We start from the raw sequence: 22,840 nt of genomic DNA on the forward strand, positions 1-22,840 counted from the left end.
CCACGTGGTTGTGCCCCTGGCACGAGAGGGGCCTGGAGGGGGCTCAACTCTCTGTGAAATGGCCCAGAGAGGAGTGCAGAGTGAAAGGGCGCGTGCGCGGCTCTGGCGCGCGCGCGCATTCCGTGCTCGCGTTGTATGGACGCGTGCGCGCCAGGTGCGCGCACGCGGCAAAGGTGCTGGGCTGGTGGCTTAGTGTAGGCTTGAGAGAGGCTTAACTCTCTGTAGAATGTACTAGGGGGCAGCAAGGCAATCGGCGTGGACGCGCACAGTGCGCTTGCGCGCCGATTGGCAGATTTCGCCCATGTGCGCGGACGCGCCATGTGCGCGCACGCGCAGAGGGGTGGGTTTTTTCTAAATTTACAAGTGGTTACACCCTTTTTTTTTTTTTTGACATTTCAAACCCCCCCTCCATACAGCCACTTAAGCACTATAGCAAATGAAGTCAACAATTGAAGGGGAGTTGTCATTAAAATCTAGCTAACAATCATGAAGTCAAGTGTCTATGTACAAGTCTCAAAGGAAGATCTTACCATGGTGGGGTGTCTCCCACCTAGCACTTTTGTTTAACGTCCTTAAGTTGGACTTTCAGTAGCTTATAGTGTTTATTCAAGAGTTGCATCCCTCAAGAGGAACACTTCAAATTCCTTGGCGTTCTTTCTTTGCTCACCATGATACAATTTGAGACGGTGTCCGTTTACCTTGAAGATGTCCGGGCTTGATGGGTGGCGCAAGTGGTAGACTCCATAAGGTTCTACTTTCTCCACTTGGTAGGGCCCATCCCACCTTGATCTAAGCTTTCCGGGTAGTAATCTCAACCTTGAATTGTAGAGAAGGACTAGGTCACTGGGTCCGAATTCTCTTCTCCTAATGTTCTTGTCATGGATGGCTTTCAACTTTTCCTTATAAAGTCTAGAGTTGTCGTAAGCTTCCAATCTCAAACATTCTAATTCTGCCAATTGAAGCTTTCTCTCTACTCCGGCCCCACCCAAGCTCATATTACACTCCTTTACGGCCCAATAAGCTTTGTGTTCAATCTCTACCGGTAAGTGACATGCTTTACCATATACAAGCCGGAAGGGGCTCATGCCAATGGGTGTCTTGTAAGCCGTTCGATAGGCCCACAGTGCATCGGAGAGTTTAATGCTCCAATCTTTCCTATTCAGCTTTACAATCCTTTCTAACACATGCTTGATTTCCCGGTTAGAGACTTCGGCTTGGCCGTTTGTCTGAGGGTGGTAAGCCGTGGCAACTTTGTGGATGATGCCATATTTTCTCATGAGGCCGTCTATTCTTTTGTTGCAAAAGTGGGATCCTTGGTCACTTATGATTGCTCTTGGGGCGCCAAAGCGACAAATGATATTGTTCCTCACAAAAGAATACACAACATTAGCGTCATCCGTTCGGGTGGGGATTGCCTCCACCCATTTTGACACATAATCGACGGCTAACAAGATGTAGAGAAAGCCATTGGAATTTGGAAATGTCCCATGAAGTCGATTCCCCATACGTCAAAGATTTCGCAAAAAAGCATATTTTGTTGGGGAATTTTGTCCTTCTTGGAAATGTCTCCAAACCTAATACATTGGGGGACAAGATTTGCAATAGAGAGAGGCATCTTTGAGAAGAGTTGGCCACCAAAATCCGCAATCAAGGATTTTTCTTGCCGTTCTTTGGGGTCCGTAGTGACCACATCCTTCGGAAGCATGGCAAGCGTCCAAGATTGCTTGGAATTCGGTTTGAGGTATGCACCGTCGCACTATTTGGTCCGCTCCACACCTCCACAAATAGGGATCATCCCAAATATAGTATTTGGATTCGCTTCTCAGCTTATCCTTTTTGTGTTTGTTGAGATTGGGAGGAAAAGTGCGTGAAGCCAAATATTTTGCTATTGAGCCATACCAAGGAACCACTTCCGAGATTGCATGCAAAGCATCTAAAGGAAAGGAATCATTGATAGGAGTGGTGTCGCCTTTTGTGTGTTCGAGGCGACTTAAATGGTCCGCCACTAGGTTTTGGGCACCGCTCCTATCTTTGATTTCCAAGTCAAATTCTTGTAATAAGAGCACCCAACGAATTAATCTCGGCTTTGATTCCTTTTTTGCCAACAAGTACTTTAGTGCCGCGTGATCCGAATACACTACTACCTTGGAACCAAGAAGATAGGCTCGGAACTTGTCCAAAGCAAAAACAATAGCCAAGAGTTCCTTTTCGGTAGTAGTGTAGTTGGATTGGGCTCCGTCTAATGTTTTGGAAGCATAAGCTATGACATAGGGAGTCTTACCCTCGCGTTGGGCTAACGCGGCTCCTATCGCATAATTCGAAGCATCACACATGATTTCAAAGGGTTGAGTCCAATTGGGTCCTCGTACAATAGGGGCTTGTGTCAATGCTACCTTGAGTTTGTCATATGCTTCCATACACTCCTTGCTCATCTCAAATTCAATGTCTTTTTGTAGTAATCGAGAGAGAGGTAAGGCCACCTTGCTAAAGTCCTTGATGAATCTCCGGTAGAATCCTGCATGTCCAAGAAAAGAACGGACTTCCCTCTTGGAGGAGGGGTAGGGTAAACTAGATATGACATTTATCTTTGCCGGATCTACGGAGATGCCTTCCTTTGATACTATGTGTCCCAAAACAATGCCTTGTTTGACCATGAAATGACATTTTTCAAAATTTAGGACAAGGTTTGTTTTGGTGCATCTTTCTAAGACTTTTTCAAGGTTTCCTAAGCAATGCTCAAATGACTCACCATATACACTAAAATCGTCCATGAAAACTTCCATCGATTGCTCTAGAAAGTCCGCAAATAGACTCATCATGCATCTTTGAAACGTTGCCGGTGCATTGCATAGGCCAAATGGCATACGCTTGTAAGCATACGTTCCAAAGGGGCAAGTAAATGTGGTTTTTTCTTGGTCTTCTAGAGCAATATGAATTTGGAAGTATCCGGAGTAGCCATCAAGAAAACAATAATATGATTTACAGGCTAACCGATCAAGCATTTGATCGATAAATGGTAGTGGAAAGTGATCTTTTCTTGTGGCCGCATTCAATCTTCGGTAGTCTATGCATACTCTCCAAGAATTCTGCACTCTTGTTGCTATAAGTTCACCACTTTCGTTTTTGATTGTTGTCACTCCGGACTTCTTTGGCACTACTTGGACCGGGCTTACCCATTCACTATCCGAGATAGGATAGATGATGTCCGCTTCAAGTAGCTTAGTGACTTCTTTCTTCACCACCTCAAGAATGGTTGGGTTAAGTCTCCTTTGAGGTTGTCGGACCGGTCTTGCTCCTTCTTCAAGAAAGATGCGGTGCTCGCATACTTGGGGGCTTATTCCCACTAGATCCGCCAAACTCCACCCAATTGCCCTTTTGTTTTTCCTCAATACATTCAGCAATTTTTCTTCTTGTTGAGGAGTTAACTCTTGTGCAATTATCACGGGTAGCTTTTGGGCTTCATCAAGGTATGAATACCTTAAGTGAGGTGGTAGTGGCTTCAATTCCATCTTCTTGTCATTCCTTGAAGTTTGAGTTTCCGGATGGTTTGTATGGTGTGTGGTATTTAGTTCGCTCGACTCTTCATTTGCTTCTTTGACCATGCACTTCTCATCTAATTTTGCAAGATGCACTTCGGCTACTATGTTATCGATTGGGTCACACCGAAATAGAGAGTGGTTCTCCGGTGGATGCTTCATTGCTTCTTCTAGGCTAAAGCTTACAATTCTCCCATCTATTTCAAATGAGTAGTTCCCCGAGTAAGCATCAAGCTTAAATCTAGAAGTTCTCAAGAAGGGCCTTCCAAGTAGGATAGATGATGCTCTCTCGGTTTCGCTTGACGGCATTTCAAGGACATAGAAGTCAATCGGAAACACCAACCCTTTTATATTCACCAATACATCTTCCGCAACACCCGCTACTGTTATTATGCTTTTATCCGCTAGGACAAATCTTGCCGTCGACCTTTTTAGTGGGGGCAAGTTCAATACCCGATAAACGGAGAGCGGCATGATGCTAACACATGCTCCGAGGTCACACATACAATCTCTAAATTGAACTCCATTGACGGTGCAAGTGACCATACAAGGGCCCGGGTCATCACACTTCTCCGGTAATGTTCCCATCAAAGCGGAAATAGAACTCCCCAATGGGATGGTTTCCAATTCAAGAATTCTATCCTTGTTTATGCATAAATCCTTGAGGAATTTGGCATATCTAGGGACTTGATGGATGGCATCAAAGAGGGGGATGGTTACCTCAACTTTCTTGAACATTTCTACCATTTTGGGGTCGAGTTCCATGCGCTTTTTAGCTTTCTTTGCAAGTGTTGGAAAGGGAAGTGGTTGAGCAATTTCTTCTTCCAAGGTTCTTTTGGCCTTGGTTGTCTCCCTTGTTGGTTGGGCTTCATCCTCAACTATGGCTTGTGGTGTCTCCTCTTCCACTACCTCTTCTATCTCTATTCTCTCTTCCTCTTGGGCGGTTGTGATAGGACTTGGGTCCTTTGCTCCCTTTTCTTTTAGTTGTGTACCGGATCTAAGGGTGATGGCATTGATGCCCCCTTTTGGATTTGGTTGAGGTTGAGAGGGAATGACACTTTGGATTGGGGGTTGAGGAGTGGGGGTCGATGGTGTGTCCATACGTGCAAGAAGAGCTTGTAATGTAGAGGTGAGGCCGGTGAGGCCGGAAGCAAGTGTGTTTTGTAATTCCTTTTGGCCTTGGATAATGGTCCGGAGTGTTTCGTCTTGGTTGGAGGGGGTGGTTGCATATGTGAGTTGAGGAGTTTGTGATTGGTTGGGTGGTGGTCTTTGATGTGGTGGTTGATATGTTTGGTAGTTTCTTTGTGGGTTTTGTTGATTGTATGGTTGATTTTGTGAGTTGTATGGTCGATTTTGTGAGAAATTTTGCGAGTTGTTATTCCATCTTTGACCTCCTCCATTGTTGTTGTTGTCCCTATTCCCTTGTTGGTGATTGTCTTTCCAATTTTGATTATTGTGTCCACTTCCTTGGTTGTAGCCTCCTCCTTGATAAGGGTGTCCTTGGTTAGGATTACCTCCTTGGTAGTACCCTTGATTAGGGCGGTCATAGAAATTATGGGTGGCCGCCAAAGTGTTGTCTTCTTGGAGGTTTGGGCACTCATCCGTGTAGTGAGAGTAGCAAGAGCAAATGCCACATACTCTTTGAGGGACCAATTGTTGGTTGTGTTGTTGAGGTGGTGGAGGGTGTTGTTGATATGATTGAGGTTGTTGTGGTTGTTGTTGGTTCAATTGGAGTTGCCTCAAGACGGATGTCATTTCATTCAAGGATTGAGTTAGAGCGGTGGCTTCACTACTAGTTGATACTTTGTTCACGGTCCTTGGACGGTTGACTCTTCGCCTCATATGTTGATTGGATTCGGCTAAGTCAATAATAAGTTGCCATGCCTCCTCCGCGGTTTTATATTTGGACAAAGAACCATTGCTAGAAGTGTCCAAGAGGGTTCTATCTTGCTCTCGCATCCCTTGACATATGTATCCAAGCAATACTTGAGTGTCGAGCATGTGATTAGGGCATGCATCTAGTAGTTTGCGAAACCGTTCCCAATACTCATAGAGTGGTTCCGTCTCACCTTGCACAATACAAGACATTTCCTTCCTTAGCCTATCCATCTTTTCCGGGGGTAAGAATTTATCCAAGAACCCCCTTCTAAGTAGGTCCCAGTCGGAGGTAACTTCACTAGAGAGAAAGGGAAAGCAAACAACCATATAGCAACTTCATCGGACCCTTCCCGTCTAGTAGTCGAGCATATGCGATGGAAGTCCTTGAGATGTCGAATAGGGTCTTGTGCGGGAAGTCCGTGAAACTTGGGTAGGAGGTTGATCAAAGCGGTCTTCAATTCAAAGTTCGCATTCAAATTAGGGTGAGTTACATGAAGGGGTTGAAGGACATAATCCGGTGCACCCGCTTCCTTGATGGTAACTCTCCTTGGAGCGTCCATGGTATTAGTACCTAAAACAAAAGAAGAATTGTTAGTGAGTTTGGTAGGAGTATGATTAATGCCTTCTTTGAGTGACGGTTCAATGTTCACTTGTAGTAAGGTGGTTGAGGTGGTGAAAACCTCTTCACCTTTTCCAAATTAGCCGCCTCCGAGCTTGTCTAATATGAAACAAGGTTCGTTCTATTTCCGGATCAAAAGGGGCTAAGCTCGGATTCGGTTGTGAACGCGTCATGCAATGAAGGAGAAATGGAATTCATTGTAACGACGAGGAGTTAGTCAATTGAGCAATTTACAATGAAGTGCAACTATGTACATATATACATGCTTAATCCAAAACAATAACATGGCACACTAAGCAACTTCCCCGGCAACGGCGCCATTTTGACAAATGAATTTTTTTCGGTATAGAAATTATCAAATGATCAATCGTAGTATAGTCTAAACCGACGCAAAATCCTTTATCAAACAAATCTACAATCTATATCCGAGAGTACTAGTCTCCCGAGTCGTTCTCCCTTGGAATTGCCAAAGTGTACATCTTATTGATTTAGTAAGCGTTGTTGGAATTCTTTGAAGGTTTTAGCAAGGTAATGAGAAACGAACAATCAATTATCAAAAGACTTGGCTTAGGGTTGGCATTGGAAATTCTATCCTTATAGTCCATTCAATGTTGATAACAATTAGGCCTTGCTTCATTTAGTTATCCCCTAGGTATAGAGGGAGGTCAAATGAAAGTAATCAACTTGAGTCACAAGTCCTAGCTTCTCCTTATGGGAATCTAGCTTTAGTGCACTCCAAGCCAACTAGCAATCCCTAATTCCAAATCAACTATTGACACAACTATTCAACTTCTTCCCAAGACCAAACCCTATGCCAAGTGTGAGAATTCTACTCCATAGCTAGTGTTGTCATTTTATCAAACATGTGATGAGCAAGAAGGAAAGTCATAGTAAAATGAGAAGAAAAGTCAAATTGAAAGTATTGCAACACAAAGATCTAACAACAAGTCTCAAAGAGTAGCAATGAAAATCCAAAATAGAGATGAAATCCAAAATTACAAAGTTGAATTCTAGATCTATGAGAATTGATCAATTGTATCTACTACTTGAAATTGGAGAAGAAAATCTATGACATGAACAAAGTGGAGTGAGAATTGTAATGGATCTCACCAAAAAGTCATTGAAAATTCAGAAATTTGATGAGGATGAACCCTAGTGAAGCTTGGAATCTCCCTCTTCTTCTCCCAAAAAGTGTAACTAACTCCCTCTTCTCCCCAAAAAAAAAAAAAGAAAATATCTAGATCTAGAAGAAATGAACTCAAAGTGTCCCTAACCCTTGTTCCTTTGGTCTTCTTAAGCTTTTCCCGCCAAGGTGTTTCTCCAAGAGTGGGATCCTTAACTGCCTCCACGCCTAAGTCACGTGACTTCTTAAAAAATCATATTCGCAAATCGGCGCGCACGCGCCGTTGAGACGTCTTGTAATGTGCGCGGAGGCGTGATGTACGCGTGCGCGCCCATGAAGCTCCTGGCTTAGCCGCTTCTCAAGCCGGCTCTTGGCTGTGGCTCCACGTTGCCCTATTCGCGCGGGCACGCAAGGTGCGCGCACGCGCCCATGTGGAAATCTCCAAAGCTTAATCCTCATGCTTCCTTCCTTTGTACCCGTCTTCCTTCTTCTTTTTCGGTCCATTCCTACTCTATATCCTGAAACCACTTAACACACAAGTCACGGCATCGAATGGCATCAAGAGAAGATTAGAAATGTATCTATTTTAGTGCGAAATAAGCATGTTTTCATTCATGAGGCGCAACTAGGAAAGGAATGCAAAATCTTGTATTTTCCTATAGAAAGTGTGTGGAATCATTGATAAAACCCCTGAAATCAGCACAAGATAAATCCTCAAATTGGGGTTTGTCACCCACCATGCTAATTGGTCGCAGGTCTTTGATTTCCTTAGCACCAGTAAACTTGGGAGCTAGCGCCACCCACGTAACATTAGCATCTGCCGGTAGCTTTAAATGTTGGAAGAAATTCAATACTGCTGCCCTAAATTCATTGCCAATTTTACCCCAGCACTTCTTTATGAAGTTCATGTTGTAGCCATCGCATCCTGGAACCTTGGATGATTCACAATCCCACACTGCCTCTCTAACCTCCTGAGCTGTCAGTAGTACCTCTAAAGCCTTAGCATCCTCCTCACTGATCACATCCACCAGACCATCCCTGAATCCCACCAAAGGAGACTTCTCTTGATGATATAAATTTTTGTAGAACTCGTTGATGGCTATCTTGATCCTAACTTGATTCTTTATCAAACGTCCATTAATGACCAGAGCATTAATCCTATTATTCCTCCTTCTTGCAGAAGCTAAATTGTGGAAGTATCTTGTATTTTTATCCATGTCCCTCGCATGCCTAAACCTCGACATCTGCTTCCAATGTAAGTCTTTCCTCACATACCATTTCTCACAGCACACAACTAATGCTTTTCTTCTTGCCTCCACCGTTCCATCATAAACTCCGTTACCCACCATGTCATCTAACTTCTTGATCTCTTTCTCAAACTTCATAATTTTCTTGTCCATGTCCCCAAAATTAGCTCTATGCCATCTTCCCAAAAGACCCGTCAATGCCTTCAATTTCTCAGTGAATTGTATCTCTCCCAGTTTTCTCCATTCCTCTTTGACCATCCTCAGAAATCCTTCATGCGTGAACCGTGAATCTAGACTTCGAAACGGTCTCGAACCGTCCCTTGGCCTCTTATCCTCCAATATAATAGGACAGTGATCTGACAAGCCCGTGGCCCCCCTCTTAAGCGAGACTCAGGGAACGCCTCAAGCCATTCCAGACTAACCAGAGCTCTATCAATACGGCTACAAGATCGCCCTCTAAGCCATGTAAACCTACAGTCAGTCAGCGGCAGGTCCACCAGGCCTATGTCATGTATCCAATCCTTGAAGTCTTCTGCCGATAGAGGTAGCCTATCATTGCCTCGCCTTTCCTCCATCTGTAGAATCTCGTTAAAGTCCCCCAAGAAGCAACAGGGACCCTGACACGAACCGGCTATGTAGCTCAATTCCTCCCACACAATAAGTTTTTCATCACTTGAATGCGAGCCATAAACCAAGAAGAAAGCACAGTTAACACTATTTTCCAACAATATCCCTTCAACGCACAACCACCTCTCCCCTTTATAACCATTTCTCATATTAAAGAACCCATCATCCTATACTAACAACAATCCACCAGACGCACCATCAGACCCCACATATTCCCACCCCGCACCAATCTCCCAAATTTTTAAGACATCAAATCTGGTCACTATTTGTTTTTTAGTCTCTACCAGGCCTAACACATTCAACCTATATTTTCTCTTTAAGTCCTTCACCATCTTCAACTTCCCATCGCCCCTTAATCCCCTAACATTCCAAAAACTCAAAATCATTTCAAAATATTATTACACACCTTTTTGTGAATTTTGGGCCTACTCTGTCTTGCTTTAGCCTTCTGTTTTTTCAGTCTTCTCTTTTGAGCAGTTTCTTCATTCTGTTCTTGGAGGATAGCCATAATGTCATCTTCTTCATTATACAGCATGGCTTCTGATTCTTTGGCTAATTCCCATCCAGTCTTGGATACTCTGTGCTACTGCCGTCGTCATAATGGTCACGCTCTTCTTGTCGTCGGTGGTCCTGTCCGTCCCCAGCACCCTGACCATCATACTGATCCGAGGGCTTTCTGTCCCCCAAGGAGCCGATTCCAAGACCTTTATTAGCTAATTCTTCCTTATCTCCACAACGAATTCCAGAATTAGTACCATTATCTAGTTCGGTGTCCACCCCTTCATTCACAGCCTCAACCCTTAGTAGTCCTTCATCCCACATCTCAGGCCCAGCAGCCCTTGCTGCTTGTTTTTTACTTATTTTGTCTCCCGCTACCATCGCTTGGCTTCTGCTGTCATGTTTCCTGTCACCGACAGCTCCGATTTCCCACCGCCCACCAACAACCGACCGATGAATGGCTTCGTTAATAATTAAAGGCCGCTTCGAGCTGCCTCCATCGGCATGCGCAGGTCGAGCTTCTCCATGGGCTGCACGTACTCCCCGCGTCGAGACAGCATCCACCAAGCAGAGCCCCTGATGCGAGTCATCACTATTCAGTTGATCGTGTTGGCTGCCTCCAACGCAGAGGACCTCGCAAGCCGTAGCGCCATCGCCCCCCAATGCGCAAGGAATCCCTGGCAGCCGCGAGTCATTGCCAGACCCGGTTCCTTCCCTATATTGTCCGCTGACTCGACCCAGCACACGCAGATCCAACCCAGGAAAGACCTCAACAGCGCGCTCCTTCACCTTAGAACCAGTTCGAAGGCCCTCTTGGCCCATAGCACACCTACTATAGTTGTTAGCATTGCTGGCCCAACCCGCCTTATTATATATATCACATTTTAGCACCTTTCCCATCCCATTATGGTTACCATTATAGCTCCAAGGAATGGTAGTCTCTGAATCCACTTCGTTGCTGTAATCATATCTCGCCAAATCTGCCAAGTAATTATTATTACCATCATCAATTGGGTGATACGTTATCAGTTTCTGTTGATAGCGGCTTGAATTGTCATAACTCCACTCGTTCAAAATCGAGTCTGAATTTACGAATCTACCATCATCTTCAACCACCTCCCGTCGCACTTATGTAGCAATTATCGCTGCCTGATCACCATAGTCTACCAACTTTGTTGGCCCTGTAGACGTTGTAGCTTCACCGTCACATACCTTTGTAGTTTGATTCTTCAAGTGATTCCGTATAGCAATACCATCTGTCACATTATCCACATTACATTGCAAACTATAAACTTCTCGTCCCTCCTCTTTTACTAATACGTCAAATCCACTGGTACCTATAGTGATATGAACTCATTCATTGATCACATCCATAGCACAGGTATCAATAAGAACACGGCCTACACTGAACGAGGAGCACGATTCCGTCACTTTATCGCACCCAATCACCTCCCCCCATAGACCTCCTAACCTCTTGAACGTATCTACTGACCAAGCATGTAGCGGCACCCCAAAACACTCTAACCACACCCTGCGCGATTCACTTCTCTCTGATTCATCCCACCTCCATACACTGTGGAATATCTAGAGTAGGCTATTCATTTTAAACGTGTATGTCTCTTCAGCGTTTAACAAACTGTCGAACGTCAGAATAAAAACATTAATTAAAAAATACATTTGAAATAATAAATTTGATTAAGAAATATAAATAAGACGAACATACACACTTGAAAGTTTGATATCAGTTCTAAAAAATTAGAAGAGAACGAATTTTAAGAACAAAATGAAAAAGAAGAAGAGAGTAAAAGTAACTATTTGGTCTAATTTAAATTGATTTTTTTAATTAAACTATTTGTATAAAATAAACCAATCTTTTTCAAACCAAATGATAATACGTGTCAGCAATCCAAAAACAACTTCATATGAAGTCGACTGCAGGTGAATTTATGCTTTAAGGGAGTAAAGTGTTATTTTTAACTCTTCAATATTTTCTTTTTCATATTTTCTGTAAATCTCACTTATAAAACTAATAGTAAAAGATCATACTTTACTCCATTACTTATTAAAAAAAATTGAAAGAATTCATTCTATTGTCTATAAAGCCCATTACAGACACAATTACACCATATTCTCAATGCAAATGCATATTCTCAATGACACTATCAAAAACTCTACGTAGATGGCTTAGACTGCAAACTCATAGCAGTTACAAGAATTTAGGTAACTAAACATGATGAAAGCATAGAACTTGTGTTGCTAGTATCATCAAACCAGGCAACTTCATTTTTCAAAACAGCTGCAACCAGATTAGTAAAGGGAAGTTAAACAAAGTTTTAACCAATTATAACTAAAAAATATGGTTGATCTTTTTATATCTCAAGAGGAAAAATGTGTAGCACCTATATAAAGTAAACTGATCGCAATGCATCGTTTTAACTTAAAAAAAAAAAAAAAACTCAACAGTGACCCATCAATTTATAAACAATATTAATTACAGACTTTAATTTGAGCCTTAAAAATATGTTTGAGATTTACAGATTGGGCATGTATAACAAATTTCAGACCAGTCAGAAGATTAAAAGGAAACATTTCATCGAAGTATATATTGAATGAGAACATACAAGAAGTTGATCACAATAAGTACCAGAAAACATTGTTTCTCTGACACGCACGGAAGGTATAAAAACATGTTTCGAAAGAGATATTGAAGCAAAGACTTTTTACTAAATGTAAAAGATTCTTAGTCAATAAAAAAAATTATTAATTAATAATTTAATATATATTTTTTTACATAAAAGTCAGTTCTATTTTAAATTATCAAGTTATATAATAATATTGCATCTTTTTTATAATCCACTGGTAGGGTCGAATATCCACGGATTAAGAACGGATAGGTTAGGGTTGGGATATTCTCAATCCACGGATAAGATTAGAGTTGGCTCCAAACTTTACCCTACGTTCCTATCATACCCGCCCACCCCTGATAACATGATCATGTCGATTATGTTGTCTTTTTTATTTTTTAAGATATTAATATAATTATTAGATTAAAGTATTAAAATTGTTATTATATAAAGTGTAAAATTTGTTTTTATATATGATGATAATAATAATACTAATAAATACAAAAGCAACTACTATTTTTAATGTGACAATCGAAGAAAAATTATATACTCTATTATTTTTACTAATTTACTTAATTTAAATATTATCTTTTAAAATGTTTTTTTAACGAAGTAGTTCTATAATTAATAATTATAAATAAAATATTTGAGGTATTTTTCGAAAATTTATTTCACAATATTTTATTTTTAAAATCTGATGATATGTTAATCTCATCATGGAAATTTGTTACCATTTACCGTTAAACATTAAATAATTTATAATAAGAATGTATTCAAGAAAATTATTATCTTCTCTTTTTTTTTTTTTTTTGGGGTTAACAAAAATATTGGTCTAACATATAGAAAAATAAAAAAAGGAAATGGATTCTCATTTTCGCTCCGGTCAGTTTGGACCAATTCAAGAAAATTGGGCTGTTTCGGTCAGACCCAATGACAAAAAGAAAAAAAAATCCGGTTAGTGTAATCAATTCCTCACATGATTTTGAAAATCGGATTGGATCGTCGGTCAAATCGGTCCAACAGCGAACTGACAACATTAACGGTTTGGTTAGGTATGTAAAACTGTTAATAAAAAATTGGTGAAAACCGTTGAATCGGTTGAAAACCGGACGGTCGAACCCGGACCCGCCGGTTTACACATAAACGGAAGCTCCTTCATTTCTTTCTCCCTTTCTCCCTTCCTTTCTTTCATAACTCAGCCCAAAAACCATAGCACTGTAAGCCTACGCCACCGCTGCAAGGAGTGGCATACTGCCGCCGTCCGTCGCACTCAAAGTTCGCCGTCCGTCCGTCTATCTAGCTTCCCTCGTGCTCCAAGTCTTCAACCCCTGTTCGCTGTAACCGATCGCAGCTGCTTCCTCCAGCTCGGCGTCCGTCGTCTTTGTCTGCTCAACCGCGCTTCCGCCGCCATTTGTTTACCGTTCACGTTCGCGTCTTTGTTCAGCCGTCGTCTTCGTTCGCGTTCTTCGCCGTTCACGTTCGCTCGGCGTTCACCGTTCGCGTTCACTCGCCGTTCACCGTTCGGGATCGCATTCGCGTTCGTCTGGAAGCCACGTTGCTCTGCTTCAAACTCTGTGACCAACCCGCGCACTCCACCTAGCCGTTGAACTGCTCTCTTTTGTCGCCGTCGTGAGTTCCCTAAACTCGCCACCAGACAATACACTCACACAACACCAATACTCTGCTTCAAACTCTGCAACTTCTGATTTCTATTACAATAAGTAACTATTTGATTTGGTAGTGGTTTGGATTTTTTTTCAGACTGAATTAAAGTATACAATAGTTATGTTCTCTTCTCTATCACATTGATGTTAAATTTTGAATTCTCTTATTTCGTTTTAATTTTACGGCACTCAACATGTTTGATGAAATGCTTTAACCATATTTATGGTTGGTTTTATAATTTCTAGCTTTTAGAAACTTTGTAAGTTGATTGCATGTGAAATTAGAATAATTGGATCTTAGTAATTAGGAAATTTTAGCTGCACAAATAGCATCTTTGCAGAAAACTATTAGCATGATGATTCCACTTGCATTAGTGTTCTTCTAGTAAATTTTAACTGTTATTGTGAACTTGTTAATTTGCTAATTGTTCTTATGTTGTTGTTCAGTTGTTCTTCTGTTATTTTTATTTTTTTTTTTGTTTTTGTTGTGATTTTCTGTTCTTGAACTTGTTAAGTTGATAATTTGCTAAATTGTTGGGCTGCTGTTGTTTTAATTTGCTAAATTGTTAGGTTGCTAGGATTTAATTTGTTGGATTTTCTATTTAGGTCTTGTTCTTGTTTATTTGCTAAATTGTTGTTGTGTATTTAACTATTTATTGTTGTCTTTGAGATTATTGCTGGATATTGGTGATCATTGATTTATTATATGCTTCATGTTTTCATTGTTTTCTTCTTCTGAAGGAAAAAAATGTGTTTTCATTGTTTTCTTGATTGTTTGTTTTGTTTCAGAAATCAATTTTTTGGTGATCAATGCTCAAACTCTGAATGCTGTTCTGCTGGTTTTACTGTGTTTGTTTTGTTTTAGAAATCAATTTTTTGTGATCAATGTTCAAACTCTGAATGTTGTTCTGCTGTTTTTGTTTTGTTTCATTTCAGAAATCAATTTTTTGTGATCAATGCTCATACTCTAAATGTTGTTTTGTTTTGTTTTAAGGCTGTGTTTGGAAGAGGTGATTGACTTCTGAGTGCTGTTTTGTTTTTATTTTAAGGCTTTGTGTTGTGTTCAATTTGTAGGAAATTCTGAGGTATATAAGAATTAAGAAGGAGGACTATTTTAACGGTATTACTCTGTTGATTCTGGTCTGCTACAAGCTTGAACATAGAATTGAAGAGAGAAACCCTTTATTATTTCATCATTGGCCTATTTTTGGCATTGCATATCATTGTAGTTTGTTTATTCATAGAACTAGTTGTTTATGATCCCCTTTTGAAGTAACAAAATGCAGTAGAAGAGTGTTTAGAACTAGTTGCTTTATTCATTGAATTTTTATAGAATCAAGTGTTTATTATAAAACGGTTTTTTCGGTTGAACCAGGGTTGAACTGATTGAACCAGTGAACCAATAAATAAAGCGGTTCGATGAATTCCTCATCTTCTTCACTCTCCCATCTTCTTCCAAGGTACATGAAATTGGGATTTATGGATCTCAACTTCTTGCTTTGCTGCTTCTGCCCCTTCATTCGCCGATTTTGAGCAGCACTTCGTGACATCACTCTACAGCTCTGCTCTTGGCCCGTCGCTGCTTCGTGTACGTCTCCACTCTCCTTCTCCATCACATCTTTTTCAGTTCTCACAATTGAGTTACCCTGTTAGTCTGTTTGAATTGTTTATGGTTGTTACCAAGTTTGTTGTTAGTAACTTGATATTGTTGATGATTTTGGCTGTTAAATTAAGAATTTTAATTGTGGATGATTAGAGTTAAGTTAAGGATTTGAATGCATTTGTTGTAACCTGTACTACTATTTTAATTTACTATGTGCTTTGTGGTGAAATTGTTGATTTAGAATGCTTATATTCGACTAAATTTACTTAGACTTGTGACTATGACAAATGACAATATTACTAGAGAAAGTCATAGGTCCTTAAATCATGATTTCCTCCTCCTGAATTGCAATTATCAGAGACGTCTGTGGTGTGCCTCATTTTTCTTTGGACCTGCAAGTTGCCGTGCAGACTAGAGATGCTGCTTTGATGAACTTGAAATTGATGTGAGCATGTTGTCTCAGTTGTGGCCTCCCCATATTCACACAGCCTCCTTTCTCTTGCCTGAGCTTCACCTGCCTCATCATTTTCTTCTGCTGTCGAGCAATGCATGTAGACGTACACCTACTTTTCACTTTCGATTAGAAAGGAGAAGACGACCAGGGTCAAGACGAGGCAGCAGCATTTGTTGTTGTTGTGGTTCTGCCTCTGAGTGGGAACTTAAGGAAGCAGGTATAGCCGTGTCAACTTTCCTTCAAGGATTAGGGGTGTCAGAGGAGGAGTCCTTATCCATCGCATCCAAGTCACCCTCTTACTCCAACATGTTGGTGGAGAGTGTCAGAGATTTGGACCAACACTCCATGTGGAATTCTGATTCGGCCTCCTTGGGCTTCAAGGAAAAGCTTCTTCACATTGCCTCCCTCAAAGGTGACAATGGAAAACTCCCTTACTTTGAGAGTCTCGGCTTCACTCTTTCTTCATCTATCACTCTTGCTAGATATCTCTCCTCTCAGAACCTCCCATCCCTCATGCACAAGGTTGCATCCATCAAGGATCTCTTCTTTTCTCATCAAGCTGATCACCTCCTCATCAACAACATTCGTCGCATGATGCTCCACCTGTCCATTCCAATCGACGATGATCTACAGCATACTCTCTCCTTCTTTGAGAAGCTTGAAGCCAGGCGTGGAGGCTTAAATGTCTTGCTCTCTGACAAAGACACTGCCTTCCGCCATTTGATTGATTCCTTTCCTCGTTTACTTTCACTCTCACTTGATAACCACATCGTTCCTATCATCGATTTTCTCCACAATATTGGAGTCCCCAGAGTTCATATCACAACCATAATACTCTCTTTTCCGCCTATTCTGTTCTGGAATATTCAACTCCTTAAAGCTAGACTCCTCGCCTTGAAACAGGTATCCTCCCATCCATGTTGTTTATTCGTTCTTTCTCGAGTCTATTCCTTTCCTTCCATCCTCTTTTGGCACCATGACTACTTTCCACCAAGTTTTAATTGCTATAATATATGCTTTTACAGATTCATGTGGTGGATAAAGATTATATCAAGTTGTTGATCAGATATCCTTGGGTTCTATCTACAAGCATTCAAGAGAACTATGAGGAGGTTCATGGATTTTTTCTTTCTGAGAAGGTATCATTTTGTAACGCCAATGCTTCTCTGCCTATTGATATTATATGCATTGTGACTTTATCTTTTTGTAAGTTGAGCTAATATTACTCAAATCAAATAGGACTTTAGTTTGAAGTGGCGTTTCCCTAAACATACTCTATAGTCTATAGCGAGACAAAAAAATTTAAATTGAGTAAGATACCAAACTGAAATAAACCCGTTGCATTGTACTTTACAAGTTAAATATCCTTTCTTAGCATCATAAATCACAACCATGTCAATGCTGTCAAAATTCCTAGTTGGCATACACTCTAGTATGATGTGCTATTGGAGTGTTTTAGGTGAAAGTTTTAGGCATCAAGTTAACTAATATCTGACCTTTTAGGATTTTACAAGTTGCTGGTGGTATGATTAATTCAAGTAAATATGGTAAGAACTTTTTCAAAAACTAATTATAAAATTAATTAGTACTTACCAGATTTAATTTTGTGTAGTTGTTTCTTTAGGATCTTCATAATTATATCAGATTGTGTGGAGTTTTTTAGCAGTATGTCATATCCACATGATTTTGGCTGGTGCTTGATCCTTTTCATGCCTTACTATGAATTGAATTTGTTGAATGCCTATGTGCTTGTATCCATGGATGCTGGTGATACTTGTTTTATGGATGAGTTAGTAGGTACTTGAGGTGGATATATTTGATTAGAATGACTAGAAAAGTTATTTGTTGAAATACTAGACTAGTAACAAAAAGAATGCTTCACTAAAGGTTAGAAAGATATGTATTGACTCTTCAATCAGAGGCCAACCATACCTGTTGGGTTGTTCAACTGGCAAGCTGAAGTCGATGCTGGATCAGTTGGCTGATCTTGGAGTTAAGGGAAATAAGTTAGATAGGGTTATTGCTAGAAGCCCGCAGCTACTATTGCAGAAGCCCAGAGATTTTCTACAGGTATTTCTCTTTTTTCTACAGTCACGCATGCTATATGCATGTCACTGTTCTTTAGTTTTGTTTCTTACTGATTCAAAATGCTTCATTTTTTTTCCAGTTAAGAAGCTTGTGTTCCATGTTGTTTGCAGGTTGTTCTGTTCTTTGAAAATATGGGCTTGGATAGAGAAATTGTTGGGAGAATTCTTTCTCGCTGCCCAGAAATTTTCGCTGCCAGCATCAATAAAACTCTTAAGAAGAAGATTGAATTCCTTTCTGGGGTTGGCGTTTCGGAAGCATATCTTCCTGGGGTAATTAGAAAGTATCCGGAATTACTTGTAACGGACACTGATAAAACCATACTACATCGGTATTGTCCTCATCAATTTAGTCTTTTGTCGATTGTTGTTCCATTTTATGATCCGCATATAGTTGATCCTACCTAGTTGAAAAAAAATTAGTTGTTGCTCTCATTGTTTAATGTTGTTCTATAGTATCATAATTATATACCTCCCACATTCTCTATATTTTCATAAGTTCATCTGTGATGTTCTGCAGGCTGATGTACCTGATGAAGTTAGGACTTTCGGAGAAAGAGATTGGGTTTATGGTGCGCACGTTTTCTCCGCTCTTCGGGTACAGTATAGAGGAGGTTCTTAGGCCAAAAATAGAATTCTTAGTGAAGTCGATGGAGAGGCCGGTACGAGAAGTTGTTGATTACCCTCGGTATTTTAGCTATTCATTAGAAAAGAAGATAAAGCCAAGATACTTTGTACTCAAAGGAAAGCATATTGAATGTAGCTTAAAGGATATGCTGGGAAAAAATGATGAGGAATTCGCTGCAGAATTTATGGGTGTGGGTCTTGGAGGGATGCTTGACCCTCCTCTCTCTTCTGAGAATGTGTTGTAAGACCATCTCCAGGGAACTCATCTCAGTCCCTATTTATGGCCCACCTGTCATAAAAAGTAACTCCACATCAGCTTTTGCGTCATAAACGGTAAATAGGAACTCAAAGCATCTCTCTCTTCTCCATTAAGAGGAACTAACTTTAATCTCTGTTGTGGTCTCACTTAATTAATTAATTAAAATACTTAAAATTAATGTAATTAATTTTTTAATAATATTATTTAAATTTATAAATTTAAAAATAATTCACTATTAAAAGATATTAATATTAAATAAATTCATATATAATAATAATACACAATATATAATTCGGGATTACAGTAATTTATAGTTTTGTGTTTACAATTGCTAATTTTAATAATATCGTTAGTATTTTAAATTTTAAAAATAAAAATAACTCACTCAACTAAGAATTATTTTGTAAGGTGTAAAAATTAAATTTATTTTTTTTATAAGTAAATTTAATTAATTATAATTTAATATAATAATATAAATAATATTTAATATTAATTATGAAATAAATAATTAATATAAATCATTAATTAAATAAAAATTTAATTATTTAATCTAATTAATTATTTTTTAAATAATTAATATAAATTATTAATTAAATAAAATTATAATTATTTAATATAATTTTTATTATAATTATTACTAATTTAATTATTATTTCATTATTTAATATAATTATTTAATTATTTCAGATTTTATATTATTATTTTTTTAAAATAACTTGCCAAATGGCAAGTTATTATTGGTTAACTTGAGTCCCTGTTTAGAGGGACTCCCTCACCTTGAGACCCGTGCGGGAACTCATTTCTTCTCTCCTCCAATGGTTAGAGTTCCTATGTGTCAGAAAAAAGTGAAAGAGGAACTCACCATTGTAGGTGCTCTAAGTATCATACATCCTTCCCTAGTATTTTTTTTGGGAAATTCATCTCATTACAAATAGATTCTTTAAGGGGCATAAAATGTATATTCCACTAATTTTCAATTGCATAAAATATCACATTTGAGATTTTTAGAAGCAAAAAGTCTTAAGTTAGATATCAAAATTTGGTCGTCTTATATAATATCATGTTTAATTCAATGAAAGCAATATAGGTATAGAATCCACTGCTATGGTGCTTTTGCATTTGATCAAATATATTGGAATTAGTATTTTTTGCAACATCGGGTTTTTGTGGCGGTTTTGGTTGTGAACCTCTGTTTGGGCACAACGGTCAACATTCTTCTGCTTTGGCTGTGGCACCAAGCAGCAGCAGCAGCAATAATAACAATAACTATTTGAAGTTTCCTAGTATTTTTCTTTTGGAAGTACACAGAAGACTAATGTTTTGGTCTTTTGGATGGTGATGAATCAATATCATTAAGATAAAGGTTAAGTACTGAAATCGTCCCTAAGGTCTGGGGTGAAAATCAAAATCGTCCCCAACCTTTTTTTGTTATTAAAATCATCCCCAACGTTACAAAACGTTATAAAATCGTCCTTTTGTCCATAAATAAAATTTTTCGGACAATTTTACCCTTATACAAAAATTAAAAAATTTTTCCCCCTTCACCACTACCCTCTGTATTATCATCAACCCTCTTCATTATCATCATCATCACCATTGCTACACCATAACCACCAACAATCCACCAACACCAACAGCAACAATCAAAATCAAATCAACAAAAATTTCAAATTAAACAATTCATCAATCATTAACTATAATTTCAGATCCAAAATTAACAACAACATAAATTAAAAAATTTTAAAAAAGAAGTACAGGATGAACAAGAACCCACCACCACCACCACCACCATTATCATCATGGTCATCATCATCATCATCATCATCATCATCATCATCATCAGAACAACAAGAAACCAGAAACCACAAGAAACCACAAGAAATCAGAAACCAGAAACCACAAGAAACCAGAAACCAGAAACCGGCGAGGAGCAGCGGTGGCGGCGGCAGCGAAGAGCGGCGGCGTCCGTACGTGAAACCCTTCGCGTTCCCGAAACCTTTCCCCCTCTTCTTCCCGAAACCCTCCCTCCCCCCTCTTCTCCCTTCGCGTTCCCTTCCCCCTTTCCCCGAGGAGCAGAGCGGCGGCGGCAGCGAAGAGCGGCGGCGGTAATGAAGACCAGTGGCGGTGGCGAGGAGAGTTCCCCTTCCCCCTCTTCTTCCCGAAACCCTCCCTCCCCCCTCTTCTCCCTTCGCGTTCCCTTCCCCCTTTCTCCGAGAAGCAGAGCGGCGGCGGTAATGAAGACCGGTGGCGGCGGCGAGGAGATGATTATTCATCTGCTTCTCACGTTCCATGAATAGAAGAAGAAGAAGAAGAAGAAGAAGAAGAAGAAAGTGGTGGTGCAGGGCGGCAAGGCGGCGACAAGGCGGTGCGATGGTGCGGTGGTGGTGCGGTGGTGCCCTTCCCTTCCCCCTCCCCCCTGCTCCCTTTTTCTCCCCGCCCCCCCCCCCTTTTTTCTTTCTCTTCCCACCCCCAACCCCCCGTTCTCTGTGTCTCTATTCCTTTCTTTACTTTCTTTCTTTTTTATTTATTTTATTTTATAATTATATTTATTTTATTTTATAATTTTTTTAATGAGGGGTAGTTTGGTAATAAAAAAATAAAATTGGTAAAAAGAATGATTTTAAAGCGTTTTTGAACGTTGAGGATGATTTTAATAACGAAAAAAGGTCGGGGACGATTTTGATTTTGACCCCAGACCTTAGGGACGATTTCAGTACTTAACCCTTAAGATAATAAAGGTATTTATAGGTGAGCTATGTTAGGATACTATTAATAGAAATCTATTTTATTTAAAATTTATAAATTAAACCTATTTAATTTATAGTTGATATTTTTTTTATTTCTCAAGATGGGCTGCTTCCACCTTTTCAAAAGAAGAAAAATATGTTACTATCAAAAGCTTAAAATTATTTTCGAAAAATTATTTTTTTCATATAATTTTTTTATTTAAATTTCATGATATTTTAATTTGATGGATATTTCAGGTTGTTTACTCTTAAAAATGAGTAAACTATCATTTCTACCATAAAAGTTGAAAACGCTGACATATCTACCCATAGAAAATAAAAATTACCATTTGTACCCATAAAAATTGACTTTCGCAAGCAAAATTACCCAAACCCTAAATAATTACATAAAATTCCTAAACTACCCCCTTCTCTTCCCTCACGCACGCACCCATCTTCATTCATTATCTGCAGCACCTAAACCACCACTGCCGTAGCATCATCTCCCTTCCTACTCTCTCTTTCTCTCACTCTCACTCTCTCTCTCTCTCTCTCTCACTTTTCCTCTCTCACCCCTTGAACATCAACATAGCTCAGCCACTATCCTCTTCAAAATCACAAAAAAGAATAAACTCAGATCAAATTGAAGAATAGAACATGCATAGATTCAAAATAAAACCCTAATTTCTTAGAACCTTCACAAAAAATTGTCAATTTCTCATATTTAAGATCAAAACCTGTAATGAAGAACAAAGCAAAAGGAAATCAGGGGAGAGGTAGATATAACAACGGCAGGGATCAGGCATCGACGGTGGTGGTTCTACGACGCAGAAAGAGGTGAAGATGGTTGGCTACGGCGGCGATAAGGTAGCATGAAGAGGAGGGTTTCTGATGTAGTAGGCTCTGGTTCGAGGCCGATGGTGATGGTGACGAGGAGAAGCTGGCGCGGTGCTCCTGGGCTCGGCGTAGGTCTGCAACGTTGCTGGCGGAGAAGGGGATAAACAGTGATGAGGAGGGTGATACGGTGGTATGTGGTTGATGTTGGAATTGGGTAGCTGAGAACATTGAGAGAGAGAGAGAGAGAGAGAAAGGGGGAGGAGATGATAGTGGTGGAGAAAAGGGTAATTTAGGAATTTTATTTAATTTTTTAGGGATTGGATAATTTTGCTTGCAAAAGTCAATTTTTATGGGTACAAATGGTAATTTTTATCTTCTATAAATAGATATGTCAGCGTTTTCAACTTTCGTGGATAGAAATGGTAGTTTACTCC

At 39.7% G+C, this 22,840-nt stretch overlaps 1 protein-coding gene across 12 annotated transcripts; it reads left to right on the forward strand.

Moving 5' to 3' along the window:
• Positions 1-13,282: 13,282 nt before the first annotated feature.
• Positions 13,283-19,860, forward strand: LOC107625311 (uncharacterized). Of its 12 annotated transcripts, none has more exons than XM_088501044.1 (9): positions 13,326-13,873; positions 14,891-14,936; positions 15,277-15,404; positions 15,778-16,776; positions 16,899-17,012; positions 17,761-17,943; positions 18,072-18,289; positions 18,478-18,820; positions 19,714-19,860. In XM_088501044.1, the coding sequence occupies exons 4-9, from the start codon at positions 15,871-15,873 to the stop codon at positions 19,720-19,722; spliced, it is 1,773 nt and encodes a 590-aa protein (XP_088357170.1). In that variant the 5' UTR covers positions 13,326-13,873; positions 14,891-14,936; positions 15,277-15,404; positions 15,778-15,870; the 3' UTR covers positions 19,723-19,860. The 12 variants fall into 12 exon arrangements, with proteins under 12 accessions (XP_088357169.1, XP_088357170.1, XP_088357168.1 ...); XM_088501042.1 differs by having other exon boundaries at positions 13,326-13,781; XM_088501049.1 differs by having other exon boundaries at positions 13,334-13,781; positions 15,819-16,776.
• The last annotated feature ends 2,980 nt before the right edge of the window (positions 19,861-22,840 follow it).

This window comes from Arachis ipaensis, chromosome B1, assembly GCF_059453495.1.
Source record: "Arachis ipaensis isolate K30076 ecotype BB chromosome B1, ASM5945349v1, whole genome shotgun sequence".
Taxonomy (NCBI): domain Eukaryota; kingdom Viridiplantae; phylum Streptophyta; class Magnoliopsida; order Fabales; family Fabaceae; genus Arachis; species Arachis ipaensis.

Excerpts from the sequence above, each read along its gene's own strand:
- LOC107625311 (XM_088501043.1), top strand. The coding sequence starts at position 15,871 with ATGTTGTCTCAGTTGTGGCCTCCCCATATTCACACAGCCTCCTTTCTC. Across the intron at positions 16,777-16,898 it reads GACTCCTCGCCTTGAAACAG|ATTCATGTGGTGGATAAAGA; the intron begins GTATCCTCCCAT and ends ATGCTTTTACAG. Across the intron at positions 18,290-18,477 it reads GATAAAACCATACTACATCG|GCTGATGTACCTGATGAAGT; the intron begins GTATTGTCCTCA and ends GATGTTCTGCAG.